The sequence below is a fragment of the Crocodylus porosus genome, unplaced genomic scaffold (genome assembly GCF_001723895.1).
Source record: "Crocodylus porosus isolate Cpor-Errol unplaced genomic scaffold, CroPor_comp1, whole genome shotgun sequence".
Taxonomy (NCBI): Eukaryota; Metazoa; Chordata; order Crocodylia; family Crocodylidae; genus Crocodylus; species Crocodylus porosus.
Window position 1 is genome coordinate 239,504,961 of NW_017728886.1, and position 23,751 is coordinate 239,528,711.

Here is a 23,751-nt window from a genome sequence, read left to right on the forward strand (position 1 = left end):
AGGTATGCTGCTGGTTCTTCCTCCCCAGGTGCATCACCTTGCACTTGTCAGTGTTGAATCCCATCCTGTTCTCATCTGCCCACCCCTGCAACCTGTCTAGGTCCGATTGTAGCCTATTCCTCCCTTCTAGCGTGCCCACATTCCCCACATCTTGGTGTCATCAGCAAATTTGAACAGGGTGCTTTTTACCCCCTTGTCCAAGTTGCTGATGAAGATGTTGACGAGCGCAGGCCCAAGGACTGAGCCCTGGGGGACCCCACTGCCCACATCCCTCTAGGTCAAAAATGACCCATCCGCCACCACTCTCTAGGTGTGGCGCTTCAGCCACTTAGCGACCCATTTGACTGTGTAAGTGTCAATGCCACAGTCCCCTAGTTGTAGCACTCAAGTTTATTTCATCACCAGTCTGTTATGGATTTGAGTAACTGCAACATCCAATCCCCACTGAATCTCTTCTGAGTAGCTTCCTGTATCCAAGCTGAACTGTACACTACTCAGATGTTTGTTTCAGTCTGTGCTGCAGTACTACTTGCCCTTGTTTTTCTGAAGTATTAATGGCATCTGGTTTTTTTTCTTCTATTGCAACAAGTTGCCTTTAAATTTATCCTTACTGCTCCCAAAGGTAGCTTTTCAAAATCTTGTGCTATAATTCAGCATTTATGCTTTTACCCGAATTGCTCATTTTAGCAGTAGCCACATATTCCAAAAATCCTAAGCAAAAATCAAGAAGAAAATGTAACTATCCATGGGTACAGTGCATTGGATAGATCATCTTAGTTTGGGATCCCCACTTAAGTGATGTATTACTATTTAGATCAGAGGGACCAAACTCATATGGCCCTGCAGAGCCAGTTCACAAGCTGGGTTGGGCCAATGGGCCCAAGAATCCCAAACCCTCCTCAGCGGGTGCACCCCCCCTGCAGATCCAGCACCTGTGGCACATACTTATGTCACTCTAGGCTGCAGCCTACATAAGAGTGCAGATCCCAGAGGGTCTGGGGCAGGAAGCATAGATCCCAGGGTAGGTGCCACACTACACTCATCACTTGTCCCACCCAGACTGTACCACACATCTGACATCTGTGCCACATGCAGCACCTCTGCATACTGTGCAGGTCCCAGACTAGCTGGAACAGACTCTGTGGGTAGCACACATCCTGGAGTGCGTGGGGCTGGTGCTGGCTGCTAAGCCATTAAGGCTCCTGGATCTTTCCTTACAGTATCACTTGAGGCATAAGGTAATCAGCAAGAAATAAAAACTGTTTGAAAACTCCCACATTTATCATCTGATTTTTTGATTTACACCCTATAGAAGGATTCTGAAATATATTCCAGATTTAAATTTTGGGCTATTTCCTTCTCCTCCCTCCTTCCTCACCCCCACTTCCCCCCCCCCCCTCCCAAACAAAACAAAAAAAACCCACTACTAGGTGTGTTATGTTTTGTGGAAACTTTGTTTTGGTTTGGTTTTGGGGGAGGTGTGTATTTGTTGTGTTTTGTTGTTGATCAAACAACCTTTGTATTCTCCTGTATAGTTGAGTATTCCATTATTTATATTAAAAAGAAAAAGGGGGGGGAAATCAAGGATGAAGTTGACCTGTCAGTCCACTGTCTGAGATGAATGAAAAGCAAACTACTTATTTGCACCATTTTAGTGTATAAAGACTATTCCTCCTGCATTCCCGATGTACTGCTCCTTCATATTTTCCCAGTTATCCTTCCATTATTTCTATATTGTCTTTATATGTGGTCTGCCAACACTTAATTATTCACAGTTAATGAACAGAAAATGCGTCTCTGAATAGACCCTTTGTCAGATTAGTATTTGTATGTAGCTCAGCATATCCCTACTAGTGTATTTAAGAGGTATGCATTTAGAGGTCTGTTGTGTAAATCTGATCATATTTATAACATAAATTTGCCTTGCCACTCAATCAGAGATGCTGGTTTAGGAACAAAAATTAAACACAGCACACTTAATGTGGTTTAAATGTTGTTATATGCAAGCAAATTCAAAGCTTTATGTGGACACAAATTATTTTTATTGGACTACTTTAAAAAAAGGAAAGACAATACACAATAGTATATACTTCCCATACATTGTTTATTTAAATTTTAAGGAAAAAAATGATGGTACTAAAAACTGTTGACATGCTAATTATAGCACACCCAAAGAACTGTGCATGATATGCCATGGTTGTCCACTCATCTAATTCAACAGAGTTTAACTCTCTTCCACTTAAGTTATTGCGGCACCTCCAGTTTCACTGTCACTATCTGGGGAATCACTTGCACCACTTAGTCGTTCCGTTTCAGAATCAGATTGAGGCAAATGTGGTTCAGAACTACTTAAACCACATTCTCTTTTACTAAAGGATGGTTTCATCATCCTTAAGTTGATAAGTTTTATCAACTTATCATCACACTGCATCTTCTTCGCTAATTGTGCTTCTGACTGATTCTCCAGAAGCAAGAGATTTTAAGAAATAGAAAGAAGTTTAGCAGTGCCTTCATTAGGTTTTTGATTTAACCTGCACAGCCAATTAGGTGAATTCATAATTTGATTTTTGGTTTGGATTATTATATGAGTGTATTTACCTTCTTGTTTACAAATCAATAAAACGTATATGTGCTCTCTCACACACTTCCTAGGGATAACCACCTGAAAAACATTAATTACAACTTTGAAACTGCCAAGGTTGTCTAATAGTGTATTGGCATCCATTCATTGTTACTAATGAATTTAATGAAACAATGAATTTTTAGAAATGGAAAATTTCCTACAGGAAAATAAAGCACATCCCTGCGCTCAATCAGAATATTATTCACTAGCTTTTTGTAAAATTATAAGTTTGAATAAAGCTTACAATAAGCTTGCATATGATTACAGCACAGCAGGTATTTCTCTAATTTTGGCATTGTTTTTACAAAAGCTTATAGTTTTCTAAAATCTTAATATTCCCCTTCTGTCAGCTTCCTTTTCATTATAAAAAAAATGTTGTCTTAGAGTAGTCGTCTTTTACTTTTCATTGTTGTAAATGGATGAACATTAGTTATGAAGGCCTAGTTGTGTCAAATGCCAAACTTTATTACATCACCTCATTTTAATTGACCAAGATATCCGCCGACCTTGTATAAATAAGCCATCTGCTTCCCATTCCTTTCTATAAATGAATACATTCTTAAAAGTTAAGAATACAGCTTGTTTTGTCACGTCAAATGGAAATCTAGATGGTCCCTCACTCTGAATTCCCTTTGCTCTCACAGAATAACCCTGTTGTTCAAATGTGCATAGTACAGTTTTTTTCCTAAGAAATATTGAGCTAACAAGAAAGACAGCCTTTACTAACATTGTCAGTTTTTTCATGGTCACTCAGTCTAGTTCCCTGCTGCTTCAAGCGGCCACGTTTCTATAATCCCATGCATAAACTTGCTAAGCACCCTCAGGAAAAAAGGACTTGGTTTTGGCCACAGGACTTCTTTGGAGAACCATAACAAACCATTAAAATTCAGCTTGCTTATGTTATAAGAATTGGTTTGTACTGCTGGGACAGGCATCAGCTTTAGAGCTTTTTCAGCAAGGCCCAATGTAGGACAAAAGGAACAAACAGCCATTTTTGTTCTGTTGTAATGTATTTAGCATCAACAAGTATGGATATGTAACAAATACTTTGATTCCAGATTGTTTTTCTTTAGAAGTATTTGACGTTGATATGCGTGCTAAGGATGTTAGATTAGCGTTTTGTGCCATGTAAGTGTTATGGAATGGGTACACAAGCCATTCGTTTTTCCACACTATTTAGGCAAAACACCTGCTGATTAAATGATGAGTAAAATTTATCTTTATTATATACTCTATATATAATATGTTAATAAAAATATAATTTTGGGTCCTATCCAGTTCTGTGTTGAATATCTGTATTCTGGTAAAAGCATTCAAAATGGAAATGACAAATGTTCATCTTGAAAGTAATGGAAAAACAGACTAAAGCAATGCATTTTCCAAGTGTCCAGTTAACTTCCAGCAGTGTTAAGATATACTTATATTGAGGGAACAAACATATTTATGAAGTATAAGAATTCTCCAAAGCTCACACAATGTCAAACAACTCTCAAATTTTCTTCACCCCTTTTTTATTTGAAACATTGGTTCCAGTAGGCTTCATTTTTTAGATAAAATTCAGAAAGGGATGACATTATTAAACAGTACCAGGTTTAAATACTGAGAAATGATGGAACTAAGCTAAGACAGCGACTTCGAACTCAAAATCTGATGCAACTGACAAAGAGGGTACAAGTCATAGGACATCCTCTTTAGAAAAAGGAAGCAGTTGGACAAAAATGATAATGCTTCATAAGTGCCCCTCTGTTAATGCTGCTGTCATTGGATCAACTGCACTCAGGCTATGGAGCCTTCAATAAATCAAACATGAAATGGGCCTTACAAACTCACCATTGTGTCCATGTGGCAAAGGAGATCAGACAGCCGAACATATGCTGACTGACTGCCCTCTATATGGTCCACCAGAGGGAGCAAACAGTCTGAAATATTGAAGTAATATTGATGGATCTACTCTTAAATGGTTGGAGGAGTCAACTTTCTGAAGTCATATACAAGAAGACTGTCATTGGAGCTGCTTGTAGATTTTTATTATATGAATTGGTCAACATCCTGTTTTGTTTTCCTAAAATGGAAATGTGTGAGCACTTAGCATACATGGACTTAGCTTCATCCTCATCGCTGAGGAGATCTGTTTGGGGTCTTGAGAGTAGTAACCCCTCAAATTCTAGTAAAGAGGACCAGAAAGGGGAGGCAGAAATGAGAATCTTGATTAAAGTTATTATCTAGAAAGAGGAGTAAGAGTTCATAACCTTTTTATTTTAGTCCATAAATAAGATTTCATCAGCTCTTATTTTTGATCCATCCCTTGAAGCTGTCACTCAGTTCAGCAGGAGATTTGCCTCTGTCTGGCAATAAAGCTGAAATGGACTTATAAATTTAGTTTATCTTATCGAGATAAATGTTTTCCCTCTTTGTACCGTACATTGTGGGTAGTATTGCAGTGTAACATAGACTTACAGGTACACTTTTCATTTTATGCCTGCCTACATCAGGTACAGTTTTCAACATGTGACAGTAGATTAAGAGGTATTCTTTATAAATGATTCTAGATGTGCCTCCCCTTTTCTCCTATCTGTGAAGATGATGGAGACATCAGCTCAAAAACAATCTTGTTCTTAGGTTGTCTGATCCTTTTTGTGCCCAGTTGTAGCCATGCTGATCTGTTTTTGGTCATATTTTTTCTAAGTTAAGCGATCATTACCTAAGTATTATTTCCTTTTGAAATGGGAAGGAAGAGAGCATCAGTGCCACGTACTGTGTTTTACAAGAAATGAGGTCTGCTATTAATGGTTAAGGAATTGTAGTAGAGGAGGTAGTATCATGGGTTGCTCAGTGACACCAGTGGAAATGCATTCTGGCATTCCTTGTTGAGTTCCATTGATCTTGGGGCTGTTGTCTGAACCTTTAGCCCAACATACATGCAAAAAGAACCCCTTTGGGAGTAAAGAGACAAGGTAGCAGTGGCCTATGTACGCTGTATTAAGATTTAAACTCTTGTCACATGAAGTTTGAACATACAGAGTATTATAAAGGAAACTTTAACACTTTATTTCTTTGTTTCAATTAATACAGGTGGAATCAAGAGATACTTTGAACAGCATTGCCTTGAAATTTGATACAACACCCAATGAACTAGTTCAATTAAACAAACTTTTCGCAAGAGCTGTTGTTCCTGGACAGGTACTGTTTCTTCAGTATGAGTAAATCATGCATATTAACATCTTTGTCTCTCTTTAGATTGCTTGTGTACAGCTTCACCCAGCTAAAAAATTAATAGCTTAAGGTAGTGCTTTACGACAAAGATCTTTCAGTGTGTCATAGCTTTTGTTATCTTTCTAATGGTTTGGTTAACAGTTTGTATTCATTCTGAAATCTTGCCAACTTTACCAAAAAGACAGCAGCTAAAATCTCTACAAAAATAATATAAAAACAAGTGGCAGGTCGGCTACTGTATTTACATGTACATATTGCTTATGCTAAGAGAATTCCAATTGCCGTCCATGCATGCTTTTGCCAAGAGGAGGGGGATGCTGTCGTTTCATTTAGCTGTTTTTATTGTTAAACTCCCAGTGAGTGAAAACTCAGATACATTTTCATATGAGTCTAAGGTTGTCTCTCCAGGTAAATATGTACAGTGAAGTTAAAAAAAAAACAAAACAAAAAAACCAACAACAACAACAACTGAATTTAGAGATATAAAACAAGTAACTTAAAGAGTGAATGGACTGAATGTGTTTCCTAGCAGTGCCTTGGAGTGACTCTGCCCTGCATTTTGTCTAAGTAATTGACTAATGGTACTCCTTTCTGTGGAAAGTTCAAAGAAGTACTTCACTTTTATTGCAGGTATTTAAACTAATCTTTATAGCAACAGACAAGTGTGAATTAGTACTTCTGGCATACTGCAAGTAGCTATCTTTATCTGGTTCTTTGACTAGCTGAGTTTTCTTCTCTGCTCCATTACTACTCATAGTCATTATTACCTTAACGTAGCTTTTCAAACTTTTAAATGAACTGATGACAAGAGATATATACTAGAACAATGTCTTTGAGCATGTGATGAAACATATTTTGTGTTGCGTGTTTTACTGTGTACCAAAACAGTGGAAATATTATTGTAAAGTATATATTTTTTTCGAATATTATTGTTCTATGTGCATCAAACAGTCATAAAGGAATTTCCATTAATATTGTTTGCTTTGCTAGAGAGACTACAATAGCACTAATAACTTGCAACTAACCTATATTATGGTGAAGAAATACAAAAGCATAGCTTAACTGGAGAAGAAGTTATTTCATGTAATACTGTAAATCAATTAAGAAAAAACTGTGTAATTGAAACAGCTAATTTAACTGTTAACCACCATATCTTTCTTTAATTTCTTTATAGATTTTGTATGTTCCTGACCCAGACTACATTTCTAGTGTGGACAGTTCCCCTTCTCTCAGTCCCATAAGTCCCTTGTCACCTACCTCTTCAGAAGCTGAATTTGACAAAGCTACAGTAAATGTAGGTATACAATCTGTTACCATTTGAAACACTCTCCAAGACCAGAGAAACCCATGCAATTGATGGGCTACGTTGATTTATGGTAATGATTATTTTGCATTACAAGGCTGGAATTACAGGGAAATTAGTATTTACATTAGAAACAATTTAACTTTAGCTGTAACTGTTAAAATTAAAGCTTTCTAGCAGAAAAATTGACTTAACTTCTGGTTCTTGTAATTCCTGTGCATTATGCAAGAAAAGTATACCATTTTACTTAAGTTTTACCAAACGTGTTTTCCTCTTGCTAAGACATCTCTCTTAAAATAATAATAAACAGGTCTTATAACTAGGAAGTATTATGCAGCATTGGAGACCAGTGGGACATAACTGCTCATTGCTAAACTTCCAAGTAAGTGATAACACTGGCCCCAGGCAGATGTTAAAATAATGGCATGATTTGGACCTGAGGAATTGTTTGCCCCATCCTAAACATCTCATATCTTTTCATATGCACATGAATGGCAGGACTTGCGATGTTTGGGAAGGGGCATAAAATTCTTCACATCCCAACTGTGGAAGTTCTGAGGCCAAACTAGGACCCGATGCTGCCCCTGGTTCAATCCCACAGATCTGGCAGGTTTCTCCCAGATGAGGATCGAGATGGGGAATGGGCAGTTTTGGGGTCTGGGACACAATGCATTGGCCATTGGATAGCCCTAGGTCTAAAAACTTCATGCATAGTGTGTAAAAGTCCCAATGCACTGCAAATCTGAGATCGGGGTGGGGTTCTTCCTGATATTAGGTTCCCCTGTTCCAAGCTTTCCAACTCTGTACATGCAGCCCAGCAATGCTGAGTGTGAAATTTTTAGACCCAGGACTGCCTCATGTCTAGGGGTTGCTCTGTGCCACATCCAGAGGCCTAGCTGATAGGGAATCAGATGGAGGACTGAAGGGATGTCTCCTGACCAATCCTAGTGGCAAGGCTCCTCCATTGCTTCAAGTTTGCAGCCTTGTCCTGACTCCCTCGACAAAGCTGCAAATGCATTAGGCATGATGGGGGAACCAATTAGCCATGCTGCGCAATTTTTTAATACCCTGCCTCGCACTGTCCCCCACCTGTGCCGGGTAATGCTGCACACATGCTGGATCCATTTCAGAGCTGAATTGGGCCAGTTCTGCTAATGAGCTGATTGACAGTGCTGGGACAGGACAGCCTTGGGTCTGGGACATGCAACATTTTCAATTTAAGGCATCATACAAATGAACTACAAAAATGCTGTACATCATGTCAGGAACAGCAATGGTGCCATACAGTGGCAAATTAGCCACAAAAATTGGCTGAAAGTGTGAAATGTTGCAACTTTATGATGCAATTAACACGTTATTCGCTCCATAAAAGTAACATCTACCAGCACCTACAGATTTTCCTATATAAGTCTTAGTTTGCTGAAGTTCCATGACAAAAGTGAAACTTTGACTTGTCTTAAAATTGAAGGAGCTTTGACCCTCTTCATTTATTTTTGACTTTGCTGTTACAATTCATTGTCCCAGGTTTTTGAACTTAGAATCATAGAAAATTAGATTTGGAACAGACCTCAGCAGGTCATCTAGTCCAACACCCTGCTCCAAGCAGGATCATCCCCAACTAGATCATCCCAGCCAGGGCTTTGTCGAGCTGGGCTTAAAAAACCTCAAAAGATGAAGATTCTACCACCTCTCTAGGTAACCTGTTCCGGTGCTTCATCACCCCCCGAGCCTAGGCACATGCATTTAAAAAGCCTGAGCCTGAATTAATTCAGTACTTGCAGGTTAGTCTAACCTGGCTAGGCAAAATCAGTTTTGTAACCAGGCGAACATCTCAGAAGTGCAGGCAAATGCCTGCAGTAGCTCTGACTAGAACCGGGGGGGGGCACTAGAGCAGCCCTTCCTTCCTTCCACAGCATGGAGCTGAGTGGGGTGTGGCCAGACTGAGTAGGAGCTCTGATTAGCCCAGCAGGGAATTAATAACAGTGTTTATCACCCAATTAAGAAAATAACAGGGACATTACCAGCTACTTGTTGATTCAGTCTGTTGATTTTACCTGAAGATTCAACAGGGACCCATAGCCAACATGTGGTCTGCTAGCTCAGGGGTTGTCAACCAGGGAGGGGTATGCATACCTCCAGGGGTACTTAGAAAGGTTGTAAGGGGTACGTGTAGGTGAGTGAGAACAGTGTGCGCCCTGGGGCGTGGCGGTGACATCTACCCCAGTGCATTCACCTCTTACGTGGGGGAAGGATGCACCAGCTGCCGCTGGCCTCACACAGCACACCGTGTCATCTTCCCACTCCCCACCCCAGCTCACTCTATAGGTAGGCTGCTACTCCTGCAGCAGAGCAGGGGTGTGGTAGGTTGTACATGCAATTGGCCAGGCGTAAAGCCAGTCAGCAGCCCACAGAGCTGTGATTCGCCATGGCAAAGTAGCACAGCATGCAGCCAAGTGGGGCAGTGGCTGTGGCCTCCATGTGCGAACCCCACTGTCCCCCATTTTCAATCCCTCCCAGCTTCGCTGCTGTGCATACCCACAGGAGGGCATGGTGGGTGCTTGCCCCCAGATCAATACGTGGGTCAGGGGAGGCTGTGGGCTGCTGGGGTTGGGGCAGCGCCAGGCTGTTCTTGGCAGGGGTGTTGGGCTGAGCTGGACTGGAAGAGATTTGGGGGGGCTACAGACTTGCTGTAGCCCCTCCCAGCGCTGCCACCGCCCAGCCTGGGCTTGTGACTGGGCCTGTGTGGGGGGAGGAGATTGCCCCAGGGGAGGAGGGAATTGGGCAGGGGAGACCCCTGCCTCCTGCACTGTGGGGATTGTTCCATGACCCGGCCCAGCCAGGGCCCCATTCACAGTAAATGTGGACACAGGCGGTCCGAGTCGTGGGACAATCGGAGCCCAGCGTGTTGTCCGGGGGCGTGGGCAGGTGGCTGCTGCCGCTGTATGTACCGCGGAGGAACCGGTGACGGGAGGGGAGTACATGCCCCCCCCCCCCCCCACCCATGGACGAGCCACTGGGCTCCAGTTGTCCCAAGTGCACGCTCACCTCCCTCCCCCCACCCGCCACTAATTTTTTTTTCCCTCTACCTGTGCAGCACCTGCCCCAGCCCCATTCCATCCCTTACCACAGGGATCTCAATCTGGCCCCAGTGCCATTAAAAACAAGAAAAAACTATAAGGGGGTACATCAGCTGAAACTCTGAGACTGAAGGAGTATGCGTGTTAAAAAAGGTTGAAAACCCCTGTGCTAGCTAATACACCCTCAGCAAGGCAAAGCGGGGGGGAGAATTCCTGTTTAGCAGGGAGTGGTGAGGGGGAGGAAGAGGAACTGCAGCCAGGGAGCAGAGGAGAGGGACCAACCCTGCTGAGGAGCAGAGAGCCCTGCCCAGCCCAGAGAGCACCCCGGGATGCTGGGCAAGTCTGGTTTTGTTTTAAACCAGTGAGGTGGCTGGGACAGACATTGCATAAACCGCTCTGAGTCAAATCAGTTAAGTCTGATACTACATTCAACCAGGTTTATCTCAAACCAGTTTCAGCCATCTGAAACTGGTTTATGTACACTGAGCATCTGTTGTGTTACAGGTTTAAATCAGTTTCTGATCACTTAAACTGATTTACATGTAATGTCTGTCCCTAGCCCTAGTGAGAGAGTTTTTCTAATATCCAAGCTAAACCTCCCTCGCTGCAACTTGAGACCATTGCTCCTTGTTCTGTCATCTGTCAGCACTCAGAACAGTCTGGCTTCATCCTCTTTGCAACCACCCTTCAGGTAGCTGAAGGCTGATATCAAATTCCACCAAGCCTTTTCTTCTGCAGACTAAATAAACACAGCCTCAGCCTCTCCTCAGAAATCACATGTCCCCTTCCCTTAACCATTTTCATTGTCCTCTGCTGGACTTTCCAACATCATCTTCCCACATAACAAATTCTCTGCCCTCCTTCTCTCCTCCCCAGCTTTATTTTTGTATTTCTACAGTCAGTTACTGCCATGCTGATAATGTTATAAACAAAGTTCTGACCTGAAACTGAATTTTCTGCCTTTACTGTAAAATGAAGGAACAAGTGTACAGAAAAATGTTCCTATCTCTTTCTTCATTCCTTCTAGGAATAACTATTAGAATATAAGTATGGATATAGCAGGCACACGGAGAAATTGCTCAAGTGGAAGGGAAATCAAAATGTTGGAAATAGACCTGTCAGTCTGTGAATGTAGTATATATTCTGGATATGGTAAAAAGGAAAACCCTGTTATCCTGTTCTATTTTTCAGGAGTTATTTTGCTCACATTCCAAACATGGGAGTAAAATAGTAATCTGCAGGGTTTGGTGGCAACCGGGTATATCTCTATATTAAGTGGATCGTGTGGTTTAAAGTTGGGATTATCAAGGAATACATGAATGAATTAAACGTATATATTTTCTTCAGAAAGTTTATTTTCAAATTTAAGAAACATTTCAAAAGGGAAATAAAGGATTGCCATGTGCCTCGCAGGATGATTCTTAGACATTACAGTAAATAAATCCGCTTTGTTTATAGCAAAGACCGTCCGCTTTGCAAGAAGCCATGGTAACTTCCAGCAATGTAAGTATGACTTCTATGTAGCGCATGCTAGCCGTGAGCCTAGAGCAGTGGTTGTCAACCTTTTTAGATTTAAGGCACCCTTTTCTTAGACTTAAGGCACCACTCAGAAAATACCTACTCTTGACTTTCAAACTTTCTTTTGATTACTGAAATAAAATAAAACAATTCTTCTGTTGCAAAGAACTCAGAAAGCCCACAGCAGGTCAGCAAATTTTTGACACTGTGGATTCCTATTCGAAATCTCTGGGTTTATCTTGTGAATCCTGTGTAGGTGCCTGTCCACCTACCAATGCTAATATTGCCTGGCCCCCTTTTAAAAGGATCTTGTGACACTTGGGTTAACAAGCTTAAAGGCCAATCTTGGAATGCCAGCACAGTTTTGAAGATCTGCTGTGGGACTGGACAATGAGAACCAGGGCAGAGTGTAAAGAGATGCAAAGTATGTGGGGTTTTGATCAACAAGTCTGATAACTCATTGTAGGAGAAGTTCCGATAAGCTTCATCACATCAGAAAACTCAAACTGCAGCTTGGATTGGTGTTTAAATTCACTTAGAAATATCTTGGGCTTCCGGATATCATTATCTGCTTAAAACCAAATGGGAAAGCTACTATGCTGGTAGATTTCAAATGCACTTGATTAAGCATCAGTTTTAAACTAATCCCCAGGAAACAGAAATATCAGTAACTGGAATTAGTACAGAAATCTACTACCAACATTTCTGCAGTTTCTCTCCCTTTTTCAATTCCTACAGTGTCCTATCTGACCAATGTTACTAATTAAATATAGGCATGGCTTACCTCGTGGAAAACATCACTTAGAAATATCAGTAAATATTTTTAAATAGTGTAATGTCTTGCTTCTGAGTGAAGTACAAAGTCTGGTCAAAATAGTGCCTGTTTATGTGCTTATGTACTGTCACAAGCCTATGTAACATTTTCGGAAGAAGAAAGAGAAAGGATTTAAGCCCTGGGAAACCTGCCGCCTAAGAGCTTTCCTTTACTTAGAAATTTGCTAAAATGCTTTGTTTATTTGCATACCATCCCACCCTTGCCAAGTAAGACCAGCATCTTCTCTTGGGCACGCAGAATAAAAAAATCAGTCAGAATCTCTTCTCTCATTTAAGATGCACCCCCCCCAACTTTCAATCACTAATTTTAAGGGGGAAAGGTAAGCATGGTATGTGAATAAATAAGGGATGACCTATTTTATTAAATTTCTGAAATGTCAGAAAGCCCTGAAGTAAGGCTATGGGCCAAATGGATTGATGACAGAATACTTGGTTAATACCCCTTGGATTGTAGAGCAAATTACTAGTATTAATTTTAATGGTGAACAGACCTGGAAAATTAAAGATTGAAAGGAATGATGGAAGTCTCAAAGCACAAAAAAACCCAAACCTGGGCTATTTAATGTTATTATGAATAGCAGTTATTTTTATAAGGAGATGATTGTGAACATTGAAGGTTTTCTAATCATGTGTGGAGGGTTTTTTTCTTGCTTTTAGAAGTAAATTAGGCCTTGGAGCAGAGTCTTCACTCCTCCTTTCTAGTTTTAAAAGAATGATAATTGTCAGGTTCTGTTCATGTTTGCCAGTGGTTTTTGCATCAGATGTACAATGTGCCTTTCATTCCTAACTGGTAGTACTGCAGCCTCAATCCAGGTTTTTTATTCCATCTCTGGCTTTATAGAAAGTCTGATTTGCATCTGTGAGCTTCCACTTTCTTCACTGAGTTTGCAGAAGAGTCACTGAGGGCAACTAAAACCTGCTTTTGATGTTATGGAAGACAGTCCTGCAGGCTGTTTCCTTCTTGCATGATGTAATACTTCAATTTGTTTTTGTGCATCTTGTTTATAAATATCCATATTGTCCGTTTGCCTTTACCTAATCATTATGGGACAGAATCCTTGCATGTGAGAGCTTCATTGTAGTCAAGCTTTGATTCACTGGAGCTATGATTTCCATCAGCTGAGTGTCTGGCTGTCCTTCAATATTTAAGGTATACGGAGCCACAGTTTCAACTGCTCAGCATTCAAATAGGAAATTAGAAAGATTAGAACTGTGTATATACAACTGCATGCACTCGTATTTTTTTTTGCACCTGGCAAATACATTTTTGGGTTTTTGTAGGATCCAGATCGGCTGCAGCGGAAAGAGGCAGTTGCTTCACCGGTTTTTGCATCTGTTCGTCCTGCAAGAGTGGTATCATCCACCTCGGAAGAAGAAGAAGCATTTACTGAAAAATTTCTCAAAATTAATTGTAAATACATCACTAATGGCAAGGTACTTAAGCCTCTGACTATTGAGCAATTTGTGTGTTAAGTTCTACTATGTAAAACAGAATCCAAGGTAAGTTTTGTCCTGGTAGACTGATGTAGTTAATCTTGTTGGCTAAAATATTTAAGAAAAACGTATACTCCCTAGATTCCTATACTTTACTTTTTTGCCATATTAGTTGATTTGTCACTTATTGTGACAAACTGCCTGTAGCAGGGTGGTCTGTCCCTTTTAGAGGGAACAGTCAGTCATGTGAGAGAATCAAGTGCTGCAGGGCACTTGAATAGAAAAGGTGTCCTACTAGGAGCTTTAAAAAGTTTCCAGAAAAGTAGCAAGAGAGGAACAGCCTGCCACATGGAGGAGCCAGGCTGCTTTGCTGAAGCCAGAACCAAAGGGCTCCCCTCCTACAGCATTTTAACACATCCTCCAATGCGTTCTGATTGGAACGTATCAGAACGCACTCAGTTAATAGAGTCTGCTGGTATTTTCAAATCCGGATGCTTCAATGTGCTGCAATGTCTTGTGTATTCAGCATCCCCGCTTTTCAAAATGGCAGTGGTGGTGCTTTAACTAAAGCTTGTTTAACAAGCTTTAAACTGCTCCTCTCACCATTTTGAAACACAGGACACTGAATACATGAGACACTGCAGGTGCTTTAATTAGAGTGGCTCCCAAGAGCCGCTCTGATTAAAATGCTTCCCCCATCTCTCCCCTCCCTGTGTGTACAGACACCTCTAGTGCCTACTGACAGGACAGAAAGGTTTGGTTTTTTTCACAGAAAGGGAATTCTGTGACTCAAGAATGATTAAGTCTAAGACGGGGCTTGTCAACCTTTGAGGAGCCATAGGACAAATTAACAGAGCTTGGTCTAAGGCAGGATGTTGCCTGTGATCCAGGCATCATTGATACACCCTGAATGCAGCTGATTTTTTTTTTTTTCCCCCCCCCTGCTGCTGCATCATTCCCTGTGCCATGGATTTTTGTACTGCCAGGTCCCCTTGCAGCCAATTACTGCTGCCATTGTCTGGGTGCCATGGGCCAGGTAAAATCCCTTTGCAGGCTAAAACTGGCCCACAAGGCAATAGGCTGCTGACCTCTGGGTCTAGGAAGCTCAGCAATGACTCATGAGAAATCACAGAGCTGCTTATTTTAGGCAACTTATTCAGCTGGAATTGAAAGTACTGTTAATTCTCTGTGCTCCTTCAGCATGAAGCAAGGTCTTCATTTAAATATTTCAGTGATACTTCTGTGTTGATTAGAAGTGTCTGGGGAGGGGATCTGACTAGGATTTCTGTTGCTGTCGGAAACCCTAGTATAATACAGTAGTTCTGGTAGAATTCTTTTGCTAATGTAACTTGCTCTGCTTTAGAAACTATTTTAATTTAGAGGAATCACTTTTAGTTACAATAGAAAGTTTGTTGGTTAAAAGAAAATAAACTATTTCTTCAGGAACTGAGTTGGACGGGAGTTTGCTGGCATAACTTTAAGAGTCTTGTCGGCAATCCCTCGTTTCGAGGATGGTCTCTACCATAGCTCATGGATGGGTCCTGAGGTGACTTATGAGTCCAGTTCTTGAGCCACAGATCTGCCTACAGAAATTGCTGGTCTTTCCTCAGGGGAGAGTAGGCTACAGGCTGGGATTCTTCTTCTTCCTCTGCTCTCCTTCTCTGCTCTGAGGGCAAGATGCTTTACCTTGAAATGAGCTGCCATTTGGTTGAGCTTGCTGGCATAGCTATACCTGTATAACTACATCAGGAGAGCATTTCTAGAATGGGCTTCTCCTTTATTGGTAAAAACATGCTTTTCCAATATGGCTTTTTCCAGCTCACTTTTAGCAAAATAATCTGCATGAGCAAAAGTGGAGTCTTGCCAGTATAGCTTTAATCTCTGCTAAGGGGTTTCTTTTGGTCAGTCAGATCCTGTTCTTGACTGACATGTGTCCCTAGAAAAATTTGTAAGGTAAATTTAATCCTCATAATACAAAACCACAAATTCATTGTTAATACTGTTCTGTCACATGTTTGTGAGTTTACTTTGTGCCCTGTCTTCCATTCCTAGATTTGACTGAGTTCTGTGAGCTCTGGTTAGTATGCCTTATGTTTTTTCACAGAAAGACTGTGTAACTTCCATAGACTCAAATGAAGAAAGATGAGAACTGCAGGTTGGAAGTTAGTGAATAGTGGCGTAGGGGAGGGATATCAAACTCCGTCCTGGAGCCGGCCTGCAGGCTGGACTGGGACTGACCCTTGTGGAGCGACTGCAGCACTGGGTCCAGCCTGCAGAGAGCACAGGGGATCAGTTTGGGGTACAGCCTACACCTTGGACTCGCTTTACAATGTACAGCACTGCTTCAAGGAGCATGTGCCCGGTGCTGGCCATGTACATGGCAGGCCCTGGAGCTGTTGTATGCTACATATGGTACACAGGACTGGAGTGGCTGTACATGCTGCACAGAGCTGGCACATTTGCATGCACATCTGCACTTCTATAGATTTTTCTGGAGATAGTCATTTGTGAGCCAGAGCTCATATCAAATGCTATATGCTGTATTTCTGCTTGATAAGGAAAAAAATCTCTTGTGTTGTGACTTCCCATAAAGGCTTAGGAATTTAGGAGCGTAAGTTTTCAATGAATGTTGTTGGGAGCTCTGCCCTCACTTGCACACTGATGAAAGTTTGGCTAGCATCTTGAGACATCTTGGAAGGTGTAAAACAAATTAAAATTCTTTATTATTATAAGTTCAGGTAAAACTAATGTTACATTTGCTAGACAGGAATTAATGCCAAATAGTCTATCCTGCATTTTTCTAAGGATCACACAGGATATAAGATCTTGCTGTCATAGTACTGCATAAGCATAGAGTGAAATAACATTTTTAGCCTTCTGTAAAGCTCTGCAGTTCTTGTTTTTTCTTAAATCAGTTGTGAAATTTTCACATTGGCATACAGGTCTACTAAAATTGATCTTTTGTATCCATAATTGGAAAGGAGGACAAGTTCTTGACCCTGTCTCTTGCTAGTTGGTTGCTGTGTCACTTGTGTACTATAGTTTTATATTTTAACTAATTTGGAATACTTTTGTCAGATGAGTGGATAAAGAAGAATAAGCTAACATTTTGTTCATATTCAAAAAGGCTGTGGTAAACAGTTGAGGAATGAGGAGCAAAGTGTTGTCTTGGATCAAAAATTGCCTAGGTAATAAAGCAAAGAAGAAGATAAAAGGGAACATTTTTCCATGGCAAAAGATTAACAGAAGGTGCCTCAAGACAGTTCTCTATCCTGTGTTTAAGATTGAAGGAGGGGGTTCTGCTGTGACTGATGTTGCTTACTATTTAAAGAATACATATTTGAAATAATCTTCAGTCTGCATGAGTGTTGGACTTGTCTTAAAAGGTGTTGTTTATGTACACCTGAGACTTCAGCTAAGCCTCTTCAAACTGATCTTGATTGTTTGGGATTTATTTCAGCTGTTGCGTGCCATATGTTAATCTTGGTAGGGGGATATTCTAGTACCCAAGGTCAGCTTATCAATACTAGAGCCAAAGAGAATCAAATGTGCATGTGCTCTAAGGAATTGTCTTTATGAGGATACATGGGGAGATTAACCCACCACAACTGAAGCTGTGAATTTTAAAGTGGATTAATTAAATAGCATTATTTCTCTGTATGGACACACTTAATTCTGAGAGTATCCACACAGAAGTTTCATGAGCTTTTAATCCATTTTGAATTCATCTCTTTAGCCTCATGTGAGTTAATTTTCTTGTCTATATTAATGTGGGCAAGCTATAAGACTGTGGCTCTGCTTAACAGCTAAAGCGTTTCCAGGTAGTCTGTTGCAGTAACTATGGGCATTTTTACACACGCTTCTGCATGCAGTGCTGGATGGTTTAATTAGCCAGACCTGCTAATTAAAAGTGCCTGTGCATCACATGTATCAGCATTGCCATGCGTTCTTGTGCTGCACAAATTGAGTTTTAGCGGGGCGGTTTGAACTAAAGCTCTTTTTATGTGTGTTTATTTCAAAGTGCACCACCGCCATTTTGTCAGCGCGGAGACACGCAACAACACTGATACACGTGACGTGTGAGGCCGATGGAGCGTGTCAATTTCCATGCTCCAGCAGGCTCAGTTAATCAAGTCTGCTCTGTTGCGCTAGATTTCCAGCTTGTCCAAGCAAGTTCTGAGCACGTGTAGGAGCCCTGTGTGGCTCAAGTAAACGGACCAAACAGAACTGTAACTGGGAACTTATTACCGTGGACACCTCACACAGCACATGCATTCCCTGAATGTTGTTTATGTTCTGTAAAAGCTGCTTCAGAAAAAGTTGTAGCTTGTATTAGCTGTTTACATGCATGCACCCTTAAAACTATGGAGAAAATCTGAGTATCATAGGGCAACCTTTCTGGTGTGAATTAGAAATTTTGTCTCAACTGAATAAGGACAGTGTCATATGAAGAACTATCATCCATTGAGATATCCATGACTGCTTAAACTTCATTCAAGTTAAATTTCGTCTTCACCAGCAAATTTGTTTTCATAATGTGGCACCTTTGGAGGGGGTCTACCAGCCCAACCTGCCTGCCAGCTCTTTCCTGGCCCCCCACCTCACCTCCAGTCTCTTGCCTGCCCTGACTTTGATGTTATTGTGCTTGCAGGTGATTGAACTACATCACTGGGGGCTAAGCTTTTGAGCAGGTGTGCCACAAGATAAGTGCTGTGCCTTCCTGCAGGTGCCACTTTAGCCCCCTTCCTCTGCCTCATCTGCCACTGATTTCTGCTCCATGCCACTGTATTCCTTGCTCCCTCCCTGTTCCACCACATGCCACACACAGGCTACCTGTGCCACTTAGGGAATGTGTAGCATGGGTTGGCCACCCCTGGACTAAATGATCGTTGCAGTGCATTTTTATCCTATGATTCTGGGATTCTGCAAGTAAACTTAGAGTTTGTATTTTTGTTTGTTTTCACTGTTAGACAGAAACAGCAGAGTGACTTTCTTGTACCCAAATGTTGAAGACCTTTTTTTTTTTTTTTTTTTTAAGTGTCTGTGACTATAACTGAAGGCATGTCATGTCTCTTCCTTTTTAAGTAAAAGTAGGCATTTTGCAATTTGACGGTATAGGCAGTAACAGTTAGGATGACAACTAATCTCTAAAGAAATTGCTTTTTTAAAAGTATGAGCACATAAATTGCTTGAACTCTACTTGTCCTTGGTATAGTAAAAAAAAAAAAAAAGCAACATACAGAAAGGACAAGCAGCGATGAGACCCAGTCCTGAGGGAGAGATTTTTTTGCTGTGATTTCACCAATAATTCTGTGATAATCCAGTGTCAGCCACCAAGATCTTTATGCTCGAGAAGTCAGGTAGTCTCACTGTTCCTAGCCGTATTAATTACTCTGAAGATGATCAAATGGGGCATGTTGGTGAAGGACTTTAAATTACATTGACATCCCTAAAGTGTGCTAGATGGACTTGAATTTTAGTTTCTCTCTTCTTCTTAAATCCCCCTCAATTCATTTCACAATTTGTTTTCAGTGGTGCTCTATAATCTTACCCATTTAGTCTTTTTGCAGTGAAAAATCTTACATATTTGCGGCTTTTTGCTATTTGAAGCCAGAAAGGAACATCACTGGGTGTTTTAAGGATTCTGTTTTAGGGAGGGCTCTGTCTTACTATTGCATTCAGCTGCCATTCGGGTAATTACTCCTATGTAGAAGTTCTAAGAGGGTTTTTATTGTCTTAGACAAATTGAGTAGTCTGTAGTAACACTCTGGCCTAAATTTAAAATTTGTGTATACCAGCTGGAACATTACAACCTTGTAATAATGAATAGGCCCCGTCTCCTTAATCTGTAGTTTGGCTTCAGTTTCCTGGCATGTTATACATAATGGACTTTTGTGGCATTTATATATTCCGAAAGTGGTTATGGTTTTATACTGAAGGCATTTTTTTCATTACAAGGAGATGTAACTTTTTAAATTGGTCACATTTAAGTTTCAAAGTAGTAGGTGTACCCACATACATCCTTGGGAATATTGTTGTTTGGTGGACGCTGTTTCTTGGTAGAGGTCTTTATGTTAAGACAAGGCTTAGCAGGTAATGACTTTTTAACTAAAATACGTTGGTGTGAGCTGTGAAAATGCCTTATACTTTATTAAATAGGCTTGTTCCTTCTGTATGTTGTGTCCTTCCTCATTTCTTCCTCCCTTCTACCTTTTTACTTTACATTACTAGCAAAAATTCAGATCTGGGTAGACTGTAGTGCTTAGTAGAACTTCTTCCAGCTCACATTTCCAATTATTATCAATACAGTTTCACTTGGTGTCCTTTCTGCTGTTGATCATGCATAAACTAAAATTAGCATTACTTTTTGTTTTAATGCCAAATGTATATGGTATGTTTTAATGCTATACTTTTCATATTTTGTTATATGTATATAATTCTGAATGGAGGTCTGTCTGCAAAATTCTGTATGGAGACTTCTGATGTAGCAGTCAGAGTACTACTTTCTAGACAAATTAAACTCTTACCATAAGACCATTGAAGCTCTCAAGGAGAGCAGTGGTATTAGAACTAGTGCCCTAAGATTTTTTTATATTGTATAATTTATGTTCTACCCATTTCTGTAGTAAAATGTTATAGTTTCTGAACACACATTTTGCCCATGAGCTAATAAAAGGACATTGACAGCTTGAAGTATAGTCCCTTAGTATTGTTGATATATACTTTTCAAAGGCACTGCTCCACTTCCTGAGCTTCCCCATTGTAATTCTAGGATGTAGAACTAATCTATTTCTGAAATGCCCATGGGAAATCTATACAAATGGTTTCAATAGTAGGAAGTGTCTTTTTTTAACAGATTTTAAATAAACATAAGCCAGTTTTAATCCTACTTTAAGGACATTTTTCCCAGTTCAAGTGACGTTCCATAGACCCTCGGTTTTCCTGGCACTTCTACTGATGTAACCAATTATCCATTAATAAATAGGACACTTTTTGATGGCTTTCATCTCTGTATTTCCAATTCCTTTTTAAAAGAGTCGGCATGTTACATTCCATTAAAAGTATGCTTATTAACCTCAGTCTTAGCAAAAGCCTTAGAATCGATCAACTAATTAGCATCCAGTCGCTATTATTCAAAATTGTATTTGTGACTAATACCAATGGGCATCTATCTACATGTAGCAAGGTTGCTTCCATTACAGCATGTCAGAGCAGACTCGATTAAATTAGTCTGCTATAGCGTGGTAATCACTGTGCTCCAGCGGACTCCAGCATCTCATGTATTAACATCCCCACACTGAAAAATGGTGGTGGGGCACTTTAATTAAAGCTTGTTTAACCATTTTTCAATGTGGGAAAACTCATCATGAGAAGCTCCAGGTGCTGGCGCTTTAATTATGACATTCCGGGTGCTGGCACTAATCATAAGACACTCTGGGTGCTCATGTCTGTTGTTCCCTGCCCCAGAGCATGTGTATAAATAGCTTTAGATTATTTAGCTTCAATGCAATTTAAAAATGTAAAAAGCCAAAATATCTCTTCTATAGATTGAACCAAAGGGATATTGGCATAGTATTTTAAGTGAATTTTAGTCAATGAGGATGAAAATACGGTGTTTGTTAAACATTTTTTAAAGTATAAGTTATGTAAATGGCACCTTTTACGATATTGATTTGTGTGACAGGTTCTGTGACTAGTTGAGATTAGATTTACTTCAGACATGCCATGATTTTACACACACACACACACACACACACACACACACACACACACACACACACACACACACACAGAGCGGTGGAGGGGAGGAGTGCGGTGGTGGAGAGGAGGAGCAAACCCGACAGGGGAGGGAAGAAGCCAGGGACAGGAGGTCAGACTAGATGGCCCACTGAGGTCCCTTCTGACCCTAGAATCTATGAGCAAGTTGGTGTAGGGTGGGGGAGAAGAGCTGAACCAATTCAGGGGAGATGGGGAGGAGCAGGCTCAGACCCAACATGGTGGGGGAGGGAGGGAGCAGGGCCAGACCCGAAAACAGAGTGCAGGGGAAAGGGGAGAGTGGACTTAGATGGGGGGGGCATGGACATAGGGCTCTGTCCCTGTCTGTTGCCCCCCTCTCCTCCGTCATTCTTGACAGACAGTTTGCTAGTCTCATTTTAAAAGGGAAGCAGGGAAATGGTTGATATTTATTACTACTCTATGGCTTGTCTCCGAATGGAAGAGTTTAAAAAGAGAAGAGTAGAGTAGCAGATCTTTGAAATGCTGTCTGAAGATTCTGTTCAGGATTGCTAGGGTTCTTACAATCACCTGGATTATTTTCCCATTCCCCAAACACTATAAGAAGGTTTAGCCCCATTAGTTTGCAGTGCAGTAGGAGGACAGATTTGAGTTTCTCTCCGTGAAAAGTGGCAATGGTGATACACATCTACTTGAAGATGCAAGGTATCTTTTTCCATAGGGATCTTCCATAGTTCATCTGTAGAGCACAAGCTGTAGTGCTGTTAGGTAGGCAGTAGCAAAGGTTGCATTAGCTTGAATAAAACCTTGAAAATAAGCTATTTCTCATGAAAAAGCTGATCAAAGTAGTTCTTTTCTTTCCTCAAACATGCAGGAAAACTTCACCACTTGTTTTCTCCCTCTCATTTTAGGGTACAGTGAATGGCGTGCTGCTAGTGACACCAAATAATATTATGTTCGATCCCCATAAAACGGATCCTCTGGTCCAAGAGAATGGCTGTGAAGAGTATGGTATAATGTGTCCAATGGAAGAAGTGATGTCAGCTGCATTATATAAAGAAATAATGGACAGCAAAATAAAGGATTCATTACCCATGTAAGAGATTAGCATTGGTAAAACTTTTTGCAAGAAGTGTTATTGGAAATGCATTGATAACTAGAGTAAATTAGGACAAACATTTTTTAAGAGGGGTATCCAAGAGTTATATGGAGAAACCTGGAAAAATCTGGAGGCTTTCTCTTTCTTTTTTTTTTTTTTTTTTCTTCTCATTCTTGATATTTAATAAAGAATTTTAGGATCCCTGTGTCCTCCTCCGTCATTGCAGTGGTCTTCACCTATAAATGTAGCTTCTAAAACATAATTGTTTCTTACTGAAAATAGGAAAGCTGTTGCAACTCTGAACAAACTATCTTTTTAACAAAAAAGCTTAAAAATACAAGCAAACTTTTGAAATAGTCCGACTTCCTTAAATAGTTTCAGATAGAAATCTTCATAATGTACTTTTCACAGTGTACTTCTAATAAGAGAAAATGTGCCCCTTTCTGCTGTTTCACTACTGAACCAAACCTGGGCAATTAGTGTCTAAAGGTGGTTTAAAATTCTGTTAAAATTGTATTTTCTTTACCTTCTTTTACTGGAGAAATGCAGTGGGTTCTTTCTGAACTTAGCTAATTTGAGAGAGAGGGAGTTTAGTTAAAAGGGTGTTTGAAGCTTTAAGTAAGGAAGCTTCCACCCAACTGTTCAGGATGTAATATGCATTTTTAAAAATTGTCTTTAAATCAGGGGCAGGCAAAATGTGGCCCACGGGGCCCCTAAAAATTTAGAAAATGAATGTTTATCTGCCCCTGGCTGCCTCTCCTGCAGCCCTCGATGGCTTGTCAAAACTCTGTAAGTGGCCTTCTGCCTGAAATAATTGCATGCCCCTGCTTTAAATGGTGACCACTCATATGATCAGGGGACAGCAGGGCAGGCCCTATGAGGAGAGGCTACGGGACCTGAACCTGTTCAGCCTCCA

At 40.6% G+C, this 23,751-nt stretch overlaps 1 protein-coding gene across 5 annotated transcripts in view; it reads left to right on the forward strand.

The window, feature by feature from the left end:
• The window catches only part of OXR1 (oxidation resistance 1), a 414,124-nt gene that overhangs the window by 315,717 nt on the left and 74,656 nt on the right, over window positions 1-23,751 (forward strand). For 4 of the 5 annotated variants that reach the window (XM_019551781.1, XM_019551803.1, XM_019551810.1 and 1 more), the window contains 5 exons: window positions 5,696-5,803; window positions 7,011-7,130; window positions 11,675-11,719; window positions 13,850-14,002; window positions 22,648-22,832. In XM_019551781.1, coding sequence (XP_019407326.1) covers window positions 5,696-5,803; window positions 7,011-7,130; window positions 11,675-11,719; window positions 13,850-14,002; window positions 22,648-22,832 — 611 coding nt within the window. The remainder of the gene's footprint in view (window positions 1-5,695; window positions 5,804-7,010; window positions 7,131-11,674; window positions 11,720-13,849; window positions 14,003-22,647; window positions 22,833-23,751) is intronic. The other variant, XM_019551790.1, reaches the window with a different exon arrangement.